The following is a 24045-nucleotide window of genomic DNA, read 5'->3' on the forward strand; positions in this document are numbered from 1 at the left end:
AATTTTCTACTTAATTAATTGGACTACATTTTTAAAGGCAATATTCTTTTATTTCTTCTACTGGTTCATTTTTGCTTTTATTAAGCAAACAAAGTATTAAAAGGCAAAACACTGTCTTCAGTATATTAGACTGTGTTGTTTTGAAGTAACGTATCTGGCTTCAACTCATCTAGTTCCCAAATTTTTTACTAATATGGGACCCCAGATGCATTTTGTCATGGACAGAATTTAGCTGTTAGTCCCATTCCTTGATTCAAAAGCTGTCAACTTTCCCAAACTCTCCCATATGTTTGGTTGCCAAGCTGCCAGCAGCTCAAACTTAAGTCCAGTCTCTGTTTAGAAATCCAGAACCTTTTATAGACAATAATGGATTGAACAGAATATTAATTGTGGCAGTATCTGTTTATATGGCTCTGTTTAGAATATTAAAAAACACATCATTCTGCTTTTCCACATATCTTGGGGTTTCTGCTGATGTGATGTTGAGTTATGTTTTAAAGGAAGAAGGATGCACAGAATCAAGGGGTGTTTAGCTACAATGAGTGGTGCTAATCCTACAGCCTTTGGACAGTGATGAAGACATAGTTGAAGTACCCGCCAGATATGAAGAAAAACTTATTCTTTTATCATTGAAAAAGAAGAAACAAAAGCAAAGAAACAAAAGAAAAATAAAGAAACAAAAATGGGGGTGGGGGAAGCGGGGATACCAAATATCCTTCCCTCAATGTCTGCACAAAGCCCTCCTATAGGAATTGAATGCTAGTTACAGTTAAAACCCCTGACAGTAACAAAAGCAAGACCACTAAAAAGTATCTTGACCAGAGGGGAAGAAAAAGACTAGAGAAACATTTTGGTGAGATATTTGCCTTCCCCAACCTGGTGCCCTCCAGATGCCTTGGATTACAACTCCCAGCATTCCTGAAATCTGGCTGAGGCTGATGGGGGTTGATGTCCAAAACATCTGGGAGGCTCCTGGTTGGGGAAGGCTGCCCTGTATCCAGCTCCTGGAGAGTCCAGCTTAGGTAGTCCCTCCATCTAAACCAGAGATCTCCAATCTTTTGAGGCCTGTGGGCACATTTGGCATTTTGAAAAAGTGCCCTCCCTGGGCATCACCACAAATTAGCTGCCGTAGGGGGTGGAGAGCCAATCCCAAAAATGTTTGGAGAACATTTGTGTGTGTGTGCAGGAATGTGCTACTCACTCTGGCTTCCCTCTCTCGATTGATCCCCTTCCTTCCTTCCCTCCTCCCTTCCTTCCGTCTCCAATCTCTCACTCTCCCCCCCCCCCGCTTTCTCTCTCCTTCTCTCTGGCTCCTCTCTCTCTCTCTCTCTCTCTCTCTCTCTCTCTGTCCCATCTCCGTGCAAGTGAATGGAGCCATTTCTCCATTCATTTGCATGGACTTTGTGCCCCTCCAGCAATTTTTGGCAAGCGGGACTTCACCCCATGCAAATGAGCTTCAAGGTCGCCCCAACCTCCCCGTGGTGGAGATCCCTGCCCTAAACTGCCACCAGTGGGCTCCCTTCCACCACAGGGCTTTCTACCATCAACTTCCCTGTAAGACATACCCTTATGAGTTATTTTAAATATTGTTTTATAGTGGTTTTTATTAATGTATCATCTTGTTTGTAAGCCACCTTGGTAGGATTTTATCCTGAAAGGCGGAATATAAATAATTGTAATAAATAAATAACCCATGGAGTCTGCATTTGGTTGCAGTCTTAAGCTGGAAAGTGGGAAGAGGCTGGGGACATTCAGATTTGGCTCTGCCAGGTACAGAAATGGTTTCAGATTTTCTTCTAGACCTTCACATCTCTAGTTGCAACTGATTTCATTCTGGAGCCACGAGTTCTGGTTTTCAGGGTTTCCTAGGAATGAAACTTGCTCATGAAGTAACATTGAGGCCTGGTTCACACATGCATGTTCTTCACTTGATGATTACAACAAGCCATGTCATTCATGCATGAATCATCCATCACAGACACAATTCCATGAAAGCACATTCATATTGCCTTGCATCACATCAAACACATTGACTTTCAGTAGTCAGTTCATATACTGCACTGTCCGTCATCAAATGTGTAGTAAAAAAAATTAAATGTTTAGCTTACTGCTTGTTTTACTAATGATATGTTTTAAAGCTGTATTTTGAATATTCCTTTTCCATGCTGCCTTCATATTTACCTTCTGCTTTAAAATGTTGTCATTACTGCTTTTGAATTTTCTGTTTTTAAGGGACGTTATTGGTTTTATTACTGGCTTTATTTGTTTTTATTATGTATGTCACTCTGATAGGTTCAGCTATAGGATGACTCATAAATTAAATAAATAAATAATAGCTTAGTGAAATCAAGTGATGTACATGAACATGTGAATCAGTTCCAACACATGTAGTCTACATTGGTAAAAGGTCAGTTCTTCTTCATGGTCTCTGTGCATCACACACATGGGCCTACGCCTGCGTGGAGACTTGTTCGGGAAACTTCCAAGCTGAACAGTTTTTGGTGGGAACCCCTCCCCCACCGTCTCTAGTATATATAGCATGGGTTCCTGCCTTCCCCTCAGTTCCTTATCGACTGCCTTAGCGTTACTTCATGGGGAACTTCTTCGACATTCTGTCAAGCTGTGTTTTCTATTTTTATCTTCCTTGCCTCCTTTTTTTCCTTTATCTTTTTCTTCTTTACCTAAAAACTGAGAGAGAGAGAGAGAGAGGGCGTTTGGAGAGCATCGTTTGCCTCAGTGGCGACCTGTTTTTTTCTCCTCCGGCTTATGGCCCAAAAGCCTTCGTTCAGAAAGTGCACAGCTTGTGGCAGTAAGGTGCCTTCTTTGGACGGTCACTCTTTATGCCTAATCTGCTTGGGAGAATCCCATAAAGTTGAATCTTGCCACCACTGCCAATCGCTATCGAAGCAGGCTCGCAAGAATAGAGCAGATTGACTAAAGGCGATCCTTTGGCAACAGGCCCTTCAGGCAGTTGATATGCCTAAGGCTCAAACACCTTGAGAACAGCCCACTGTTGCTCCTTCCACAAGTGCAAGGGGAACGGCTCCTGCAGCTCAATCTTCCCCTCTGTTAACCACAGAGCCGGTTCAAGTAGACCCACCTACTCTGGGAAGAAACTTCACTATCTCGATCGCTAAAAAACTTTCAAAAATGGCAAAATGCCCTAAACTGGTAGCCGACACACCGGAGAAAAAGAGGAGAAAGAAAACCTCTAAACAGCAGGAGACGGAGCAGGACGCCCCACCTCCCCCTCCTCTACTTGATTCTCCCATCCGTGTTGTGGTTCCCCTCACGCAGGTTGTGACTTTGGATCTGGGCTCCATAGTCTTGGAGGGTGAGTTGAGGGACATGCCAACCCCACCACCCCGTCTAGCTCAGACAGCTCCGGAATGGAGATCCAGGTCTCCAACACCACACCGTTACAATATCCAATCACCTTGGTATCGGCCGACACTCCTCAGTAGCCTCCTCGATACTGATCTCCAGATTGATACCGTATGGATCATTGGCAGGAACAATACGACCATGATCGGTCCTGCTCTCCATCCCATGATTGGGATCATTTTTTGGTCTCGTCATCTCCTCGCCATGGACAGCAACGTGATGCAGATTGGAGACTCAGAAGGGATCGCAACCTTTTCCTGGATCGCTCTTGTTACTTAGGAACTACTTCTCCATTACATATGCCAATTTAACCCGCACAATGACCGTGGTTCAGAATACATGACACTTTCTGTCCTCCTCCTCCGGTGCTGAGACATTCTACATCTCTAACGGTACACCAGTCTGGCCGGGATCATCAAGGCCCGCTGCCCCCAATTCCACCTCACGGTGCAACTGATGTGGCACAGCGACCTGCCTCCTCTCAGGAATCTGGTGAGGACTATCAAGCCGACTCCTCCTCCTATTCCTCGGTCCCTCCATTGACCTCATCCCCAGATGATGTCATTAGGACAGGAGATAGAGCCTCGCCTTCCAAGGTTATGGGGCACTTTTCTGAGCAAGTGCTTAGAATAGCACAGTCATTGGGCATCGAGGTGTAACAACCTCCACAACAACTCCACGATCCGGTGTTCGATGCCATCACAGCAGACATGTCCACCCTGGTGGGCATTCCCTTTCTTCCAGCTCTGCTGAGTGCATGGCAACAGACATGGAAAACACCTTCATCCTTGACCCCGATGTCCAAGAGGTTAGAATCGATGTACAGGGTTCAAGAGACAACTGTTTCTTTCCTCTTCGCACATCCAAAACCAAACTCAATAATAGTAGAGTCTGCTCAAGGCTGCTCTCAAAAAACACATGCCTCACCTGTGGATAAGGAGGGCCTCTATTCTTCAGCAGCATTGGGGCTTAGGATTTTAAACTACCAGGCAATAATGGCCAGGTACCAATTGTTCCTTTGGGAAAAAAATGGATTCTCTCATCATGTACCTTCCTGAGGATCAACGTGACTTAGCCAGAATGTTTCATGCAGACGCATCCAAACTATCAGCAGATCAATACAGAGGCATCCCATCAGCAGATCAATACCGCCTGTCATCAGGTGGACTGCAGTGCCAAGAGGATGATGGGCTTCATTGCCCTAAGGCGACATGCCTGGCTCCGTTGTGCGGGCCTAACTCCCGAAGCTCACTCTAGGATAGAGGATTTGCCCTTCAACGGCGAGAGTTTATTCAGTGCAAAAACAGATGAGCAAATGGACTCTGTGCAGAAAGCCGGAACGATTGCTCGTTAGATGGGCATTGGCCAAGTCCAGCACCAGCAACACCACATCCCTTATCATCAATGTCGCTGGTACCAACAACACCAGACCTACCCCCCCCCCCCAGCAACCTGGGGATCGGGCACCCAGATACCCACAGCAACGAAGGAAAAGTTATTCCTTTCCCAAGTTCCAGCAAAAGGTGAAGGGCGGGGGATTTTCTAAGCATCTTTGCCTCCAGCCTCTCTCCCCTCCATACCAACCATTACAAACCACCCTTCGGAGACATCCAAAGGGTGGGCAAATTTTACTTGGCTTGGATGACAGTGACATCAGACAACTGGGTGCTAACTATTGTCTGTCGAGGATACAAAATAGTATTCAACACCCCCCCACTGCTGGGTTCAGTCCAAATCATCCCACCCTCAAAGGTCCTTCAGGAAGAACCACTATCTCTCCTAAGGAAGGGTGCCATCCAGTGCATTCATCCAAACCTCGGTATGGAGGGGTTTTTCTCCAGATACTTCACTGTACCAAAACGGGACGGAGGGCTCCGACCCATTCTAGACCTTTGGAACCTGAACAAATTTGTTGCTCCCAAGAGATTCAGAATGACAACCCTAGCCACAATTCTCCCTCTCCTCCGAAAGGGTTCATGGTTCGCCACAGTCGATCTTGAGGATGCGTATTTCCACATAGCGATAGAACACTCACAGAAAATTTCTCCGCTTTGCAATTGGAGCAGAAGTCTTCCAGTTCAACGTTCTACCATTCGGTCTCTCAACAGCCCCATGCGTATTTGCAAAGTGTATGGCTGTGGTTTGCGCTTAACTCAGCCTAGGGATGTCAGAGAATTCCACGATGGATCTTGGTGAGGCCGAATGCCAGTGCATTTGGCCCCCCGAAAACCGTTGCGGAATGAAGCCCCCGCCCCCCAACCCACGAAAGGCACGTGGGACCAAGTTCCCACCACCCCCACCCCACGAAAGGCGTGCGAAACGGAGCACTTACCTGCTCCCGTCCGCGCTGCTGTGCGAATGGCAGCAGTCCTGCGGCCGCCATGCGCTTGCTTCTCTTCAGCCATGATAGGCTGCGTAAATACTTCCGTAGCCTATCATGGCTAACACAGGGACGCCATTTGCGTCCCTGTGGAGGCGGTGATAGGCTATGTAAGTATTTACATAGCCTATCGCAGCGGGGGAGGAACCCCAGCGTACGCAAATGGCGGCGGCTACCACCATTTGTGTACGCTGGGTGTTTTTTCCCCCTGCTTTGATAGGCTACGTAAAAATTTACATAGCCTATCATGGCAAAAGAAAGGGATGCAAATCATGGCAGCTACGACAGCTGCCATTTGCATCCCTGCAGGGCTGCCCAGTGGCCGGATGTCCGGCTGCGGGCGGCTGGAGCCGGCCGGCAGCTCCGTGGCTTGGCCGCGGAGCAGAGCCAGTCGGCCAGGATTCCGGGGGGAGGCACGGAGCGCTTCCCCCCCGTCAAGGATTCCGGGGGGAAGGGACGGAGCGCCTCCCCCCCCCGGCGGAACCCGGCGGAGCCAGGTAAGCGGGGTTTCGTACACCTCTACCTCCGCCTCAAGGGAATAAAGACCTACCCATATCTCGAAGATTGGCTGCTAGCAGACTCCTCTCCGGAAGCCCTATCGCACACTATTATGGTCGTTCTGAATTTCCTTCGGGCGCTGGGACTAAAGATCAACAGGGAGAAATCCCGTCTGACCCCCACACAAACAGTTCAGTTCATAGGGGCCATCCTCGACTCCAGAACTGGCTGGGCGTGCCTTCCTGCAAATCACATCAAAAACCTCGTCGCACATGCCGCTTCGATATTCCTCGATCTCCGTGCCAAGGCATGCAACATTCAATGCCTACTCGGTCATATGGCAGCGACAGTATCAGTTGTGGAATGGGCCTGGCTGTGGATGAGGCCCCTGCAAAACTGATTCATCAGAACCTTCAGCTTGACCGGCAAACCCCTCCTCGTCACACTTGCGGTACCAGAGGAGGTTGCTCTCAGTCTGAAGTGGTGGATGGATGCCAAACATCTGACCCAAGGGATGCCATTTCTCCCTGCTCTTCCATCCAGGGTCTTGACTACAGATGCTTCCTTACTGGGTTGGGGAGCACACTGCGGACCTCTATGAACACAGGGTCTTTGGTCATCCACAAAAACACTAAATTTCATACCACATAAATTTCCTGGAGTTGATGGCACTTTGGGAAGCCCTCCGTGCCTTCGAACCATGCCTCCGACATCGACACATCCAGATCCTCACAGACTACACCACAGTTCTTTGGTACCTAAACAAGCAAGGGGGAACACACTCCCCCCACCTCCTTTCTCTCACTCTAGACATTTACCACTGTGTAGTTACAAGGGGAATTCATCTGACCGCTCTCCATATCGCAGGAGAAGATAGTCTCTTGGCAGACTCTCTCAGTCGCCTGCTCCAGTGCTCTTACAAATGGCAGCTGGCCAGGACAACTCTGCAGCTGATTTTCAGGCAATGGGGTCGACCCGAGATCGATCTCTTCGCGACTCCAGCGAACACGGCCTGCAGACAGTTTTGCTCCAGGGCCAGAGTCGGTCGAGGATCGTTAGGCGATGCCTTTTTCCTGGAATGGAAGGATCGCCTATTCTACCTCTTTTCTCCATTCCCACTCCTCATAAGGGTGATCTCAAAAATCAGACAGGAAGCCATGAACTGCATCCTAATTGCCCCTTGGTGGCCCAGGCAACCTTGGTTCAAAACGCTGAGAGACTTGTCGCAGGGACATTGCCTACTGCTCCTGCAAATAAACAATTTAATTTCTCGGGACCGAGGTCGAACTCTCCACCCCGATCTCCACACCCTGAAGCTTATGGTGTGGAGGATCCAGCCCCCAGACAGCGCTCTCCACCAATCCCGGCGACAGTACAGGCTATACTCGATGCGGCGAGAAAGCCATCTACGCACCGCTCATACTCAGCTAAATGGACTTCATTTGTGAAGTTTGCGACTGACAGCAACTGTAACCCTAATGACTGTCCTCTTACAGATATTTTATGCTTTCTCCAACACTTATAGAGTCAAGGACTGAAATATTCCTCCATCAGGGTATATGCCTCAGCGATTTCTGCGATGAGGGGTAACATAGATGGGTGTTCCATCTTCAGCCACCCCTTATGCAAACAACTCTTGTGAGGACTTAGAAATTTGGCTCCCCCCATGAGAGACCTCGTCCCTCAATGGGACTTGTCACTAGTGCTCAACAGCCTGACATCTGCGCCATTGGAACTTCTTGCTATAGTGGACTTGAGCCTGCTTTCGTGGAAGGTCGCCTTCCTGGTAGTGATTACGGCTTCGAGAAGAGCAAGCGAGCTCTCCACTTTACGAATAGACTTGCCTTACACCATTTTTCACAAGGAAAAGGTGGTACTCAGGCCGGACCTAGCTTTCCTCCTTAAAGTGGTGATGAACTTCCATGTGAATCAGCTGGTTGTCCTCCCTGCTTTCTTTCCATCTCCGACTTCCGATTTGGAGAAGAGACTGCATACTTTAGATGTCCGGAGAGCCCTGGCCTTTTATAAATCACGGACCGAGTCTTTCTGTAAGTTCCATGCCTGTGCTACGGGGGACATAATGAAAGCTTTCCAGTCTCCTCTCAGAGACTAGCCTCCTGGATAGTACAGGCTATTCACTTGGCGTACCACCTCTTGGGGAAAGACTTACCACCTCGAATCTGAGCACATTCGACAAGGGGAGTGTTGACTTCCATGGCTTTTACAAGAGTTATGCCTCTGGTGGACTTGTGTAAGGCGGCTACCTGGTCTAAGCCTTCTACTTTTATAAAGCACTACAGACTAGATGTTCAGGCCCGAGCAGACTGTGCCTTTGGCAGGGCTGTGCTTTCTTCAGTACTACAGTGAGACACCAACCTACCTCCGGTAAGTCAGTTTGTTATTCGCCCATATGTGTGATGCACAGAGACCATGAAGAAGAAAGTCAGGTTGCTTACCTGTAATGGTAATTCTTCAAGTTGTCATCTGTGCATTCACACAACCCTCCCACCGTCCCCACTTCAGTGTCAACATGATTTGTGGGTACTGAGATTTCCTTCTCCTTGGCCCTGGACTGCTTTGTGGTCTCAAGGAACTGAGGGGAAGGCGGGAAGGGGTTCCCTCCAAAAAACTGTTCAGCTTGGAAGTTTCCCAAACGAGTCTCTGCGCAGGCGCAGAGCCCATATGTGTGAATGCACAGATGACCATTCGAAGAACTACAGTTACAGGTAAGCAGCCTGACTGTCTCATGACCACTGTACATGATGATCAAATATTAAATAGGTATCTCCTTGTAGTTTGATTTCCATTGTTCCGTAATCACTACATGGAGTAAGCAGTTAATTATGTGATAACTGGGGATGATTTTGTACTTTCAGATTATCAGATATCTCCAAAAAACTTACATTTGTAGAATCCACCTTTAATTTCCAAATAACATTGTTTAGGATTGGCATATAAACATATCAAAACATCAGGATTCTCAACAAAGCATCATGGGGGCCATATCGTCAGCACTTCATATAATATAGTCAGCATTGCATATATAGAATATACGGCACTGTCTAAATATTCATCTTAAAATATTAACCTATATTTTGGCCACCTTATTGAGATGAGACTCTGGAAAAGTATAAATTGCTGTAGAACTGGAAATGTGTTGTGAATGAGGAAAGCAGATGTTATCTTAGTATGAAACAGATGTAAAACAGTAGTGTTTACCTCGTAAAGTATGGCATTTGGTTGAATACAGCTGGTGCCAGGCTTACAAATTAATCATTCATGTTTGATGCGTTCTTGCTAATTAGTTCTCCCTCTATGCCCAGATCTTCAGAATAAATTCCAAAATACATCAGAGACCTTTCAATTTTTAATTCATAGACATTATTTTTCCCTCCATGGACTTCAAGTAGATATACATCTAACATGGAAACTTCAGTTGTGTTATCTTGTCATTGTAAACTGAGTGAACTTAGGATGGAACTTCCAGTATTTCAGGTACATTAGTGAGATTCCACTGGTACCCAAATCATTTATCATGGTACAGAATGTAAGGTTTCAAAGAGTTGCAGTATGAGCCATCTGTCATTCACTGTTTCTTCATTGGTTTGTCTCAAATTTGTACTTAAAATTTGAATTTTAAGTCCAAATTTGGACTTGAATAATGAGAATTTGACTATATTCTAAACAATAGGAAGACTTATATTCACACTTCCAGTGTAGTAACGGTGCCCAGGAATTTAAAAACTACACAATAAGCTATAAAAGTTAGCAATACAATCAAACATTAAAAACAAAACAAAAAATGGAATGCTTTAAAACAAGGGGCAGACCATTTAAACTCCTAAACCCATCAGATGCCTGGCAAAATAAAAACATCTTAGCCAGACAACAGAAGACATGTTTATTTTAAACGCTCAGCTCCAAAACTGGGGATCAGAAAATAGCATGGTAATCAAAATGGGATAGTTGCTAGCATAGAAATTGCTTCAAAAAAGAATGAAAGAAGTGCATGGGGGACAGTATTTCACAAAATGTCAAACCTGTGGGTTGGGTCCAGGTTTACAGTAAACCCACTGAAATCAAGGGGACCTAAGTTAGTCATGGCTAACTTAAGTTCCATTGATTTCAGTTGATCTACTCTAAGCATGACCACCCAGTCTGGATCCAACCCTATGTTTCTTTCTAGATTTGGATCGGAAACCTTTTTTTCCTTTTTTTTAAAGAGAGTCAACTTGCCAGTTTTAAATTGACTAGTGGGCGATGTCCAAGAACACATCTGTTCTTATACAAGTATACTCTACTTTCTTCACAGTAACTATGTTTAGTATCATACCCTTTGGCAGCTGGACTCGACTGATATGCTGAAATAACATTTAGGAAATCATATTACTTTAGTTTTTCTCTTGATTCTTGCAGATATACTGACTAATAAAGTGCATGTTACAGCTGCCTTTCATGTCTTTATTAGTTTACTTTTGGATGAAAGCCAAAGTTGTCTGGTAGTTTTGGACCTTGGAGATCTGGGCTTAAATCTCTGTGCTATCAACTCATCAAATGTCCTCGATTAATTTCTCAGTCTCAGTTCCCCATTGGTTGAATTGGGAAGAATGATGATCTATTGCATGGAATTGTTGTAGTGAAGGTAGTTTTTAAATTATATAAACTGTAATTTTTGCCATCTTAACTATGTTGCACTAACATTATTGAACAGGTCAAGGTGTAGCAAAACTAAGACAAGCATCAGCTTCAGTTTCTTCTTGCATTTTAACTGGCTTGTTTCTTTATAGGAGGTGGAGCGGGAAATTTCATTCAGGACAGAATGTGGCCTGTATTACTCTTATTACAAGCAGATGCTGCGGGCTCCATCCATTCAACTAGGTATTATAATATTTCTTTTAACCTTTGATTTTCTGAACTGCATAAAGTAGAAATAATTCTCAGAAGACCAAGTCTTGTGTGTTTAAACATAGTGCTTGATTATCAGCTCCCGTCTTGTTTGTCATAGGGCTTTTGGTATAAATTCAAAGAACACGTTTTTTAAAAAAAAAACTTGGCTGTATATGGTATCAGTGCTTGTCACATCTGGATGTATTTCTGGTTTCTAGATATTTATTTACTTATTTGATTTATTAGCCGCTCATCTGGCCAACTACCCGACCACTCTAGGTGGGGTACAATACTAATAATAAATTTACATAATCAACTGAACAAACAAAAAACACTGCTCTAAAAAATCCTGACCTACCCCAAATGCCCGCCTGAACAGCCAGGTTTTTAAAGCCTGGAGGAAGTTCATCAAAGATGTTATAGAAATCACTGTTTATTTAAGACATTTCTAATCTCCCCCGTAACTAATGTTCTCTGAGTGAATTACAACCAGTTTTAAAACATAGTTGAAAATATCAAATACAAATATTTAAAAGAATAAAATACAATATAAAAACAATAAACAGCACAGAATCGATAAAACAGCCCTAATAACCTAAAACTAGGTCTCTAAAATGCCTGGGAGAAAAGAAAGGTCTTTGCCTGGTACCAAAAAGATAACAATGTAAGTATCAGGTGAATCTCTTTGGGGAGTTTATTCCATAAGTGGGGTGCCACCACTGAGATGCCCTCTTTCTTGTAGCCAACTGCCTGGCTTCCTTTCATGAGGGCTCTTGGAGGAGGGCTCCTGAAGATACCTAAGGGTCCAAGCAGGAACATGTGAGAGGAGACATGCCTTTAGATACTCTCGTCCCCTTTAGATACTCTCGTCCCAAGCCATTCAGGGCTTTAAAGGTCAACAGCAACACTTTAAATTGGGAAATGGACTGGAAGCCAGTGCAGCTGACAAACCACTGGCATCACTCAGTCAGTAACCTAGCAGCTCTGTTTTGAACTAACTGCAGTTTCTGAACCATCTTCAAAGGCAGCCCCACGTACAATGCATTGCAGTAATCTAACTGGGAGGTTACCATAACGTGGATAACTGTCACTAGGCTATCTCTGACAAGACAGGGTCACAGCTAGTCTATCAACCTAAGCTGATAAAAGGCGGTCCTGGCCACTGAGGCTACCTGGGCCTCCAGTGACAGTGATGAATCCAGGAGCGCCCACAAGCTGCATGCCTGATATTTCAGGTGCAGGTTGAATGCCACTCAGCCAGGCAGAGAAACCACCTGCTGACAGTACCTCCATCTTGTCTCACTTGGGCTTCAGTTTGTTGGCCCTCACCAAGTCCATTGCCCTGCTCAGGCACTGATTCATGACATCCACTGTTTCACCTGGGTTTGATGAAAAGGGGAGGTAGAGCTGGGTATCATCAGCATACTGATGGCACCTCAGTCCTCATCCCCGGATAACTAAAAGCATTGCTGCTGACTTAAACTGTACTTGTCAGATTCCCTTCATCTCTAGAAAGTGAACTGAGAATTCCAGAGCACTCCTTTTGCAATAAAAACAGTACTGTTTATCAGGCTGTTCACAAGGAAGCTAATCCTATACACACTTACTAAGGAGAGTGCCCCATTGGGCACAGTAGGACTTCTGTGAAGACATGCTTAAGATTGCACTGTCATATATGGCTCTTAGAGAATATGCATTCTATCCCATAAAATAAGTATGAAGCAAATTTGCATGCTCCCCATATACTTTCTTAAATTATATACATACGTTTACTGTAAAAATTTATTTTTGCCAAAGCCCTAGAGACAGGGCAAGCCATAAATGAACAAACATGGGTCAACTCCACATTTAAGCATAGATTATCACTCCTGGCGTTTCCTGAGCAGTTGTCCATACTAGATCACAGCCTTTATTATGGGGAAAATTTATTAGCAATACAAAATCAACTCAAAAACATTTCTGGAGTAAGTTTTGTAAATTAACAAAGTCCCATTGCAGTCTTTTGACTTCTTGCACTAGCCTAAAGTCCCTAGAAGTCCAACACAGAGATTACAGAGATATGTGGTCCGTATTACTAATGATAAATAAACTGTACTTAATGTTGTAAAATAAGTAAATAAATTTTAAAGCAGGAAACCAAAGGGCTTTTAAAAAGTGGTATTGTATACTTAACAAATTATTTTGCTTTCTAACTGAAAATTCTCATACCGTAACATTTTAATTGATTTTTTTTTAAAGAAGTGGGTGTGTCCTCACTTTACTTCCTTCTTACTATACAGGTTTACATGGCTTGATTTATGACAATAAAACTGAATCAATGAGGACAATTAATATACTTGGAAGAATGAATGTTTACCAAGAAGTATTTCTCAGCATTCTATATACAATTTTTCATATGAAGGTAAGTGATCAATTATAAATTCCTGAAATACACAATGGACCGAATCCCCAATGTCAGTATAATATGGCTCTTGCTCACATGTACTGACCAAATTTATAGTATGGTCCTAAGCATGCTTACTCAGAGGTCCCACTGAGTTCAGTGGGACTTACTCTGGTAAGAATGCATAAGATTGCAGTCTTACAGACAATCCTGCACATGCTTCCTTCAAAACAAGTGCCTTATATTTCAGTGGGACTTACTTCCTAATAAGTATGTGTAGAGTTTGCAGCCTTAATTTCCAGAAGTTCTGTATGATATAAACAGTTGATTTCATGCTAAAACAAGTAGTGTGTATTTAACTATCTCATATCCTTCCTTCACAGAATTTTTTAGAACCTGTTTATTTTTACATCTACACATTGTTTAGTCTTCAGGCAGTCTATGTCACTGCTTTATATGTAACCACCTGGCTTCTTAGTGGAACTTGGCTTTCAGGTGTATTAGCAGCCTTCTGGTATATCACAAACAGGTGAGGATACTTTTGTAAATCTTTCTACAATAATCTGATTTTTTCCATGCTATAGAAAGGCACACATTAGCAAAGGTAGTATTCAAACACTAGCAAAGGTATGTTGGCTTTAGATCAGAGCTGGGGAACCTCTTGCCCTCCAGATGTTGTTGGACTATAAACCCCATCATCCTTACCATTGATCATGTTGGCTGTGGCTTACGGGAATGAAGAGTACAACAGTATCTGGAGGGCTACAGCTTCCCTACTGCTGCTGAGATCTCTCCAATTCACAAGACTTTCTTTTATATGTGGATTTATTCCAGGTTGCCTTAGAGTGGGACACATGACTTACTGGAGAAACCAGAGGAGGGGGGAATACAATGGGAACAGAATTATGTAGAAAACCAAAAGATAGTATACCAGGGAGGTTCATGTGGATTGGATTGAGCGGGTGAAGCTCTGAAGGCCTGGTATAAAAGCACTATCTGAAAAAGCCTGCATTCGTTTTCAACTTTAGAGCATTCCTAAGGGGAAAAAGCTTCCTTTGTTTAGAACCGTTGAAAGTAGTGCTGTCAGCCACTTAAAGGTATTTTGCTGCTGCTAAACATTTATTTAGTGCCATTAGAGTGCTAGACAGTATAGAGAACACAGACGTGATACAGTCAATAAGTTATCCGTTAACTGGCTTTTAATCAATTAAGAAAAATAATTACTACAATATTTCACTGCAGATGATATTTTGAGAATGATCAATTAAGCTGTTCATATTTTCTTGACTAAATAGCAAGGGCCAATAATTTATTATTTTTGGAATTTTGGGCGTCTTTGGCATTTAGTGTTTCAGAGTAACCGTGAACACATTACTGTTGTCTTCTCAGGAGTCATCTCTGGTTGAAATTTGCTGTTGTTGTTGTTTTAACATTTTAAATCTGTAATGCATTAATCTGATTAGCCTGAAAGAGTTTCTGCTGTATTTGGAAGTAGTCAAATAATATTCCAAGTCCATTTTCAATTCTGAGTTTTTTTATCTTTTCACAGGACTTGCCCACTCATGCTTACATGAACACTTCTTTTCTTTTATGCAGAATAGATACCACCCGGGTAGAATTCACCATTCCATTAAGAGAGAACTGGGCACTGCCATTCTTTGCTGTTCAGATAGCAGCAATTACATTCCTCTTCAGACCTCACTTACGGCCTACTCATGAAGTGAGTTTTTTTTAATAGTGGAGACGTTTCCTCATTAAAATGTAATGGTAAAGGTTTTTGATATAGCTAAGGTAGCATAGACAAAGCTGTCAAAACAAAAATATATAGCAGATACAGATGCTATTAAAATAATGGTTTCTGCTCTTCCATAGTTACACATAGTATCTTTGGTTGAGTGCCATATTTGCACAGAAGCAGGCTTTCATGCATGTATTCCTAATGGATGAAGAATTGCATACCCAGATGAGCACTCAATTCCAGACCCTGATCCAGAAGAAAGGGGTGCACATATAGAGTCCTTTTTTAAAAAAGCAGCAGCCTTGCTGACTAGGTTATTCAGGAGCGGAAGGGCAGCTAGTTTCTGTCTCTCCCCCACCCCCCGGCCCCTTTCCCTATCAGATACCTAATAGGTGAGATTTCGGGTTTTTTAAAAGGCTTCTGGGTCCATGTGTGCTCTGTTGGATCAGAGAGTATATTTTTGCAGATGTTGAGTTATGGGTGGTTTTAAAAGGCAACTGGTTGTTACACTGGAAAGGCCAATCATTGTGTTCTGTTTTATCTACTATGATCTTTCCTCATGTTTCTCATTTAGTTGATGTTTCTTTTTTTCCAGAGACTGACACTTCTTGCAGTATTTATTTCAACCTTTCTCTTCAGTTTGGCTTGGCAATTTAATCAATTTATGCTGTTGATCCAGGCATTGGTTTTGTTCACACTGGACTGTCTTGACTTGCTTCCTAGGGGAAAGGTAAGTTAATTGCTAGATATGGCACTGTTGGCATACAGTTCTGCACACTTGAGTCTCATTGAAATAATGGAAGGAAGTCACATTTAGGTGTATGTGATTGTATGCTGCATTGCAGCCACTGTATATAATTCAAAGTTTGAGAGAGAGAAAAAACTATAATGAAATTATACTGTGCTAGATGTAAAGTGGAATTGTGTGTGTGTGTGTGTGTGTGTGTGATTTAAGAGATTTCTAGGCCACCTTTTCGGGCCATAGACTCACAAGGTGGCTTCCAATGTATAAAACACAATACATCATTTAAGTCAAGAACATATCAAAATAATCATAAAACATCATAACAACAACAATAGAGTCTAATAACAATAAAATTACCAATGACAATAACAACCTAGGAGAATAATCTTAAAACTATTTGTAGCCAGTGTGAAACTAATTTAAAACAGCGGTGCCTAATATTTGTCTAAGAGAAAGTGATTTGCTACATACATATATTTAGGATGGCATGTCCTGTTGTTTCATATTTTTCATTGAATACTAGAATGTTGGTTTTCGAAGTGATTTAAAATCTAGGTCCTGCATATCTAAAATACCGAAAGGCCATCTAAACTAATTTCTTGCATTTTGGGTTTCTTTTTTCATTTTAAACGGAGAACATAAAGCTTTGCAGGCAAGCTCAGTTCTCCTGGTGGGAATTCTACCCCCCTCTGTTTCCCTGTGCCGATTTTCTCTCCACGGGACTGGCATGACTACTGCAGAAGTTAAATGCTTCAGTTTTAAATGCAATTTGATACAGAAATGGGAAGAGTCTTATGGAAGAGAGCCTTGCTTTTGTACAAGCACTTGTGGCATGCATAATTTCTTATCATGATTTTTACAGGTGACCTGGATCTATATGATACAAGTGGCTAGTTTGCTGCTCGTTTGCCTCCTACAATTCTTTAATTCCATGATAGTAGGATCATTACTTGTAAGCTTTAACATGTCCGCCTTATTAGCAAGGAAACTTCAGGTATGTATGTATTTTAACATTATTCCTTTTGTTTTTAAAGTAGCTGGTAAATAGGATACACTATGCAGTTGTCTACTTTATTGCTTAATTTTTGTTGCTTAATTTTATAAAATTACACATGGTGTAATGAGAGGGGATAGAGAAATGTTTCTCCGCTCTCAGTATTAGAACTCAGGGGTCAACAAATGGAGTTGTTTGGAAGCAGATTCAGGACAAGAAAGAGAAAGTACTTCTTCACACAACACATAATTAACTTATGGAATTGTATGCCATAAGATATGGTGGTAGCCACAAGCAAGAAGATGAGATAAATTTATGATAGACAGGTCGATGACTGGGTGTTAGTCATGATAGCTAAATGGAACCTCCATAGTCAAAGGCATTGTTCCTAGTTTTGCTGGGGGTAGGGGTGCAAATAGCAGGGATACTTTGTTGCCTTCTTGCCCTGCTGTGGGCATCCCAGAAGCATCTGGCTAGCCGCTGTTGGAAACAGTATGCTAGACTTGATGATCTGATCCATCAGAGGTTCCTCTTAAGTTCTTATCAAGTGAGCTTCCTGGGCAGCATATCTGTCAGGGTTGGATCTGAGCCCATAGAGTCCCAAAGCAGCTCTGAGTCTGAGGAGGAGATACAATCTGTGGGAGAGGAACTCTCTCAGGTTTCAGAGGTGCAGCTGGAGGGGGAGCCCCCCCCCCGCTCACATTCCTGGGAGCAACAGTGACCCTGGCATGGAAAGGGAGGGACAACTTGAGCTTTTAGACGCCAGGCGCAGGCACAAGCAAGAGGTTGCAGGAGCTGAGCTTAGGCGCTCAGCCCAATTGGCTCGACGTCAACAGCTGCGCCCTGAGGCCCCAAGGGAGAGGGGAAGACCTTCCTCTCCTACTCCTTAAGTTCAGAGAGTTGCTGCGCTTTTCCCCAAACGGAGACCAACTGACATCCTAACTCTTAGAAACCACTAGTAGGCTGTTCCTTTGTATTTCCCCTGAGTCTCAGGCAATTAGCATCTGTAAGCTTCAGTAGGTTGAATGGAATTAAAGCCTTGGAAAGCAGCCCTTTTGTCTGAGTGTTGATTCTGGCTACTGGAGGATTCAGAAGGCAACAGGGGCAATCCTGACAATATCAGGCCTTCACCTGACCCCAAGGGAGGAAAGGAGAGAGGGCACTAGGGAAACAAAAAGAGAGGGAATTTCAAAGGTGTACTAAAAATGTACTTCAGGTTAGTGACGCTACTTCAGGAGTACTCAATAAACAAAACAATCTTCTGTACTGAATAAAATAGAATAGAATTTATTACTCTGAAGACCACATCAAAGAGAACAAAGTAAAATACATTTAAAATTCCATGTAAAAGTAAATATAGATCCCAGCCATATTAAAAGAGAACAACATAAAATACATGTTAAAATGCCACATAAAATTATACATAGGACAGCATATAATATTTGGGCTTCACTAAACAAGACTAAGAATTTAGATTTAAAGTATTCTAAAAGCAATAAAACCTAAAAAGTGCAGAGGTACGTACCAACATGGGTTTTATATTCTCAGAGCTCAGAATCTCCATCACAGTAAACTAAGATGGATTCCAAATATCTTTTTTCTAAAGCTGGAAGCCTTTACTTCAAATGAAGCTACTCTCTGAGTTATGTACTGATTAGTTCCTTATAGTAGAAGGCTTAATTTTTCTTTCAGGTTCCGACATTTCATTTTCTTTAATAAAGGTTCTAGATAGTGTTCTCTAATATCAGAGTATAGTCAACATTCCAAAATATAGTGAGGCAAATCCTCCAATAGTGCTGCCCCATCTGCTCAAAACTTGAGTCAGGTAAAAGCTTTCTGGTATTCCATTTTCATGGAGAGTGACAAGTATTTTTCATGTTGATGCTGATATTTTCCACTTGCTAACCAGTATGCAGTACTTGAAGAGGTAAGGGCAGCTATGTCCATTTAAGCTCCTGCATCTAGAACTCTTTGTTTGAAGAATCTTCTATACTGTCTCTGAGGCTTTAGAATACTTTCTGTTTAATCTTAAGTATCTCTCCTATGATGCTTTCGTTCTAGTTTACCCCCAACCACACTCAGCTTTGTGCCTAGACAGCTCTGCAACTTCTCTCCTCTTTGTCCTAAACATAATCCCATCTGGTCTGAAGAAGGATTCCAATTCTGCTTCCTTGTCTACTGTTCACTTTTCTCTTCAGACTCTGCAGCAGTCTATAACCCTTCTAACCTTTCCACCTGTTTCTTTCTTATTCCAGTAACTTGTCAAGTTCCACCTAGTCAAGTTTTAATGTACTGTATAGAAAAAAACCCGAAGCTCTTCATAATACTCCATGTGTCTGATGAAGTATACTAAAGTCCATGAAATCTTATGCCAGAATACATTTGTTAGCCTTTAAGGTGCCACAAGACTGTTGTTTTTGCTGCAATAAACTAACACAGCTACCCTCTGGAAACAAATGCTAAATGAGATTGGTGACAAAAATTGTAGTATAAACTGTGACAGTAAGTCCTAATCCATCTTTACATAGCAGATTGATACCAGGTTTGTGACCCCAATTCAACAATATCACCCTTCTACTCAAGATTTCCAGGAAGTGAGAGCAAAACAGATGGCAGAACTGAAACAGATAATTTTAAGAATTCTGTATGGCCCAGCTTGTAGCCATGCTGCTTTGAGATCTTGTCTTTCTCCTAGCACATGAAGAGCTGATTTATCGTGTTACTTCTTTGTACACAGATATTCATGCTTGTAAGAAAAACCATATTAAATGGTAATGCACATTTTGGTCCATTACCAAAATGTTAGGAAGATAGTGCAGCTATCTCCTTTCAGATATTAATCAACATTGGAATGTATTCGGTAATACTGATGCTTTCTTACTTAACTCTGAAACTCTGTATTTCTTTGTTTAAAGCATTTGTACCCTGTTCTTCAGCCATTAAGGTTCCCAATGTGGCTTATGTAAGATCAGTAAAAACAAGACATTCCCTGCCCACAGGCTTACAATCTAAAAGATAAAATACAAAAGGGATGAGGAGGGAAGAGGAAAATGAGCAAGCTCAGTCACCAAGTCTGAATATAACCTAGTAGTTCTAGGTTAACTAGGGCTGTGATCCCATGAACACTTACATGGGAGTAAGTGAGCACAGTGAGACTTACTTCCAAACAAACACACAGAGGGTTGGGCTGCAAGAGTTTGAGATGAGAAATCCACATGAACACGTACCATAGAAATTGACCTTAGGAAGTCATTACTGAACTTAGTACCTTGGAGAGCATACAGAGCAGTTGAGAGTTCTTGGTCAAATGAGAGAGAAGACCAGGATTAGTTGTTCCTGTTCATAGAACTAAGACAAGACAGTAACTTGCAGCCCTAAACCAAAAGTTGCATTCGGGTGACACAGGGACCTTGTCACTAGGGATGGCGAACAATTCTGCCACGGATTCCAGGAGGCGGGGGGGACGGAGCAAAGGTAAGTGAGTTTCGTACATCCCTACGTGTCACAGATGGAGCAAGTCACTTGATAGCCACATCACTGTGGGGCAACAGCTATCTTCAGTTTGAAATCAGAAGTGCTAAACAAACAGCATTGGGAAGGGAAACCTTGGTCCTGTTATCTTTATGCATCCTCTCATGACAAACTCATGAATTGCTTTTAGATCACAATTTCCTTATATTTTTGTCAAGTATATTTTTTTCCTGCATCCTATTTAGTGTCTTGCTCAATATGAGCTGCTCTCAGCAAGAACTCTTCAAGATTTATAGCTCCAGTTTCATGCTGCCACTGCCTACCATAGTCACATTCAGGTCCTTACAACCTATTTTGTATTTGCTTTGGCAGAGTCAGTGGTTTGAAAACATCATTGGCTTTTTCTTTCAGCAATGGCTTCTCCCGTTAATGCTAATCTGAAAGTGAAGCTGGAATGTCCTTTGTATGATTGCAGCGTGTTTTAACACAACTGTTAATGCAACAGTAATTTTAAAATTAAAATCAGATAAACTAGTAATGTTGAATGGCATAATTTGTCTTTTGACTGATAGGTTTTAAGCTTTAAAATATTATTGCTTTAATTTTCCAGAATAATCTGAAAACTGGAGGCTTGTTTAGCAGGCTTGGGAAGCTTTTCGTTCATGTGCTCTTAGTGCTATGTTTGACGTTTCTTGTAAATAATTTTATTAAGGTGGGTAAACGTGCTTTTTCCTATCATTTTCCAATTATAGCTATCTAGCATCTTGTTTATAGTCTATTGAAGTGGCTTTATGGATTAAATCATAGTGGGCTATATCCAACGTTGCTTGAGTGGACTTACACTGACACAAACCCTGCCCCTGCAGCCCCATGCACCTTCCCCTATCTGCTCCAGGGGGTCCCCCAGCCCTCTTAAGCAGAATTTGGGAGGGCACATGGAGCTGCATGGAGATGGGGAATCAGCTCTGCTGATGAATGCCATTCCTTCACTGGGTGGACATAGTTGGATGTCACTCACTGAGATTATAAAGAAATGCTGTTTCTTATATGTCTGTTCAATAGACAACTTGAATTCCTCCCATTACAAATGCGGTTGGGGGGAAGAAATGGAATATGTTGCTTTGTCTTTGGACTGTCCAGATATATAATGAGTTTCTATAACTTCCACCACTACATGCTGACTGCCCTGCTCTCTCCTTTTCCTATCCTCCCTCAATCAGTTTAGACTTTCTTTCTTGTTTGTTTCTTTATAAGAGAGTTTATATCCCATGTTTCTACTATAAAGCACTCAAGACACAGAATAAGAATCAAGAATAAAACAATCTATCAATAATAGAACACAATAAAACAAGCAGTTAAAGATTTTACAATAAAAGAAAACAGATGGCGGAAAGCACAGTGGGGGCGAGACAGATCTCCCCGGGCAAGGAATTCCACATCCTGTTGCCGCCACTTCATCTACAATGGCATAGAAGGAAGTGGGGGTTTCAGTTTCTTAGGCAAGCAATCCAGGCCCAGTGGTCTGTCCCTTCCCTGTACCTGCAAGGTTTATAGGAGAAGCATTTGTAACACTGCTGCATGATGAGCTTTTCATTTATCTTTGTTCAGATTGAAGAGTGTACATATCAGGCTTAGACTACTTAGAGTGTGGCTGGAGACTTTGGAATTCCACATTTAAGTGAAGTCTTAAGACTAGAAATTTGCATCAAATTAGCTAAAATAATAAATTGTTATTTCTATAAAAGATGTACACTGTAGAAAAAATCCAGTTCAGTATCAGATTGCATGCTGACGCAGCAAGTTCAAATAATATTTGATGGTGAGAATGTTATGTGATTGTGGCAACACTATTTTTATGTGTCTGCTGCTTATTGGAGCAGCAGTCTGCTTGTAGACCTAAATTGAAGTGAATTGTTCTACAGTTTAAAAAAAAAGACCAAAGTAAAAAAGTGTGGCACTTATGAAATGTCATAATGGGATTGGCAGTAGGGGAGCAGTTATGTATTAATTTTCATAGCCAGGAAAATTTAATAACTTTAATTTGCTCTCTTCATAAAAAGTTCTTAAACTTCATAGCTAGGAGAACATGACTGTATTTTTCTGTCTTCTTAGAAAGTTCTTAATCTGGAGTCAGACGAGCATATATTTAAATTTCTGAAAGCAAAGTTTGGATTTGGAGCAACAAGGTATGGTATCAGTTATTTTTCAAAAGTAAAACTGTTTCCCTATATTTTCTCAATTTAAAGCATCAGTTGTTTCTGCTTGTAAATGGTGAACACTTTGTAACAGGTAACTGTGGGTATATTTTTATGTTAGGTTTTTTTATATATACCTCATGTCAAGAACATTGTAATATTTCCTCTCTCTTCTGTTTCTTTAGAGATTTTGATGCTAACCTGTACCTGTGTGAAGAAGCTTTTCGTGTTTTACCTTTTAATACTTTCACAAGACTTTCAGAAACTTTAGTTTTTTATGCCTACATGTTTGTGCTTTTTGTAATGACCATAGCTGCTGCTTTTGTTGGTTTTCAGAATCTCAGGTATGTCTGTTTATAACTTGTAGGATTTTTTTTTAATAGGGGTCTTTCTCTCCCTGGTTCCTAAGAACAGGAATACATGAACAGAGAACTACCGCAGTGTGTACTCAACACAGATTTGAGCCAAATAGCTAAAAGCTGCGTTATAAAATTATTGAATTTGGTCTTCCAAGTTTGGTGTGAGAAGACATCCTAATTGGATTTAATTAGGTCTTCTGAACCCAAAAGCTGTGATTCTGGCAGACTCAATTCTAAGATTTGCTAAACAAGGAAATGAGCGCTTAGAATGAAGTGTACGTATATTGCTTCACTAGCTAAAGCCATGTCAGCATAACAAATTTGCATTTCTACTGCATTTCAGGCAAGTAACAAGCACAGATAATAAGAAGAGCTGTTCTGGATCAGACCAAAGACATATCTATCTTTTATTTTATTTTTTTATTTTTATTTTTATTTTTATTTTTATTTTATATATATATATATATATATATATATATATATATAAATGGCTGCCTTTCAGGGCAGAAGCCCTCCTGAGACAATGTACAACAATAAAACACATAAAGATGATACAATATTAGGAGCGATAAAAACACAGTAAAACAGTAAGAACACAATAAAACCAGCAATAAAAACAAAAACCAGCACTAAAACCAGCAGCAATCATATTAGGAGACAGCCAGAGTAAAATAATACATTTTCAAGGCCTTCTTAAAAGCCTGCAATGATGGAGCATGGCGAACCCCCCGATGGTGTTGGGCCACTGCAGAGAAGGCCCTCTCATGTGCCTAACTCTCGCAGGTGGGCAAATAAGAAGGGCCTCTCTTGCTGAGCTTAAAGTGCGGGCAAGCTGTACAGCATTCTGTTCCCACAGTGGCCAATCAGATGCCTACAGGAAACCTACAAGCAGAACATGAGTGTAATAGCTCCCTCCCTCTTTCCCAACAACTGGAAGTGGGAGGATTGCTGCCTCCGATACTGGAAGTAATATACAGCCATCATGACTAGTAGCCATTGATAGCCTCATCC

The 24045-nt window shown here is 42.0% G+C and overlaps 1 protein-coding gene across 9 annotated transcripts in view; it reads left to right on the top strand.

Annotated features, from left to right (window-relative positions):
• DPY19L3 (dpy-19 like C-mannosyltransferase 3) overlaps nucleotides 1-24045 on the top strand; it is a 62938-nt gene that overhangs the window by 11564 nt on the left and 27329 nt on the right. For 5 of the 9 annotated variants that reach the window (XM_084813081.1, XM_084813085.1, XM_084813084.1 and 2 more), the window contains 9 exons: nucleotides 11050-11140; nucleotides 13429-13550; nucleotides 13916-14061; nucleotides 15129-15252; nucleotides 15866-16000; nucleotides 16878-17009; nucleotides 21091-21192; nucleotides 22593-22666; nucleotides 22861-23019. In XM_084813081.1, coding sequence (XP_084669207.1) covers nucleotides 11050-11140; nucleotides 13429-13550; nucleotides 13916-14061; nucleotides 15129-15252; nucleotides 15866-16000; nucleotides 16878-17009; nucleotides 21091-21192; nucleotides 22593-22666; nucleotides 22861-23019 — 1085 coding nt within the window. The remainder of the gene's footprint in view (nucleotides 1-11049; nucleotides 11141-13428; nucleotides 13551-13915; nucleotides 14062-15128; nucleotides 15253-15865; nucleotides 16001-16877; nucleotides 17010-21090; nucleotides 21193-22592; nucleotides 22667-22860; nucleotides 23020-24045) is intronic. The other 4 variants (XM_084813088.1, XM_084813090.1, XM_084813087.1 and 1 more) reach the window with 1 other exon arrangement.

This window comes from Heloderma suspectum, chromosome 8, assembly GCF_057233095.1.
Source record: "Heloderma suspectum isolate Gila_16-S chromosome 8, 16-S_ref, whole genome shotgun sequence".
NCBI lineage: Eukaryota > Metazoa > Chordata > Lepidosauria > Squamata > Helodermatidae > Heloderma > Heloderma suspectum.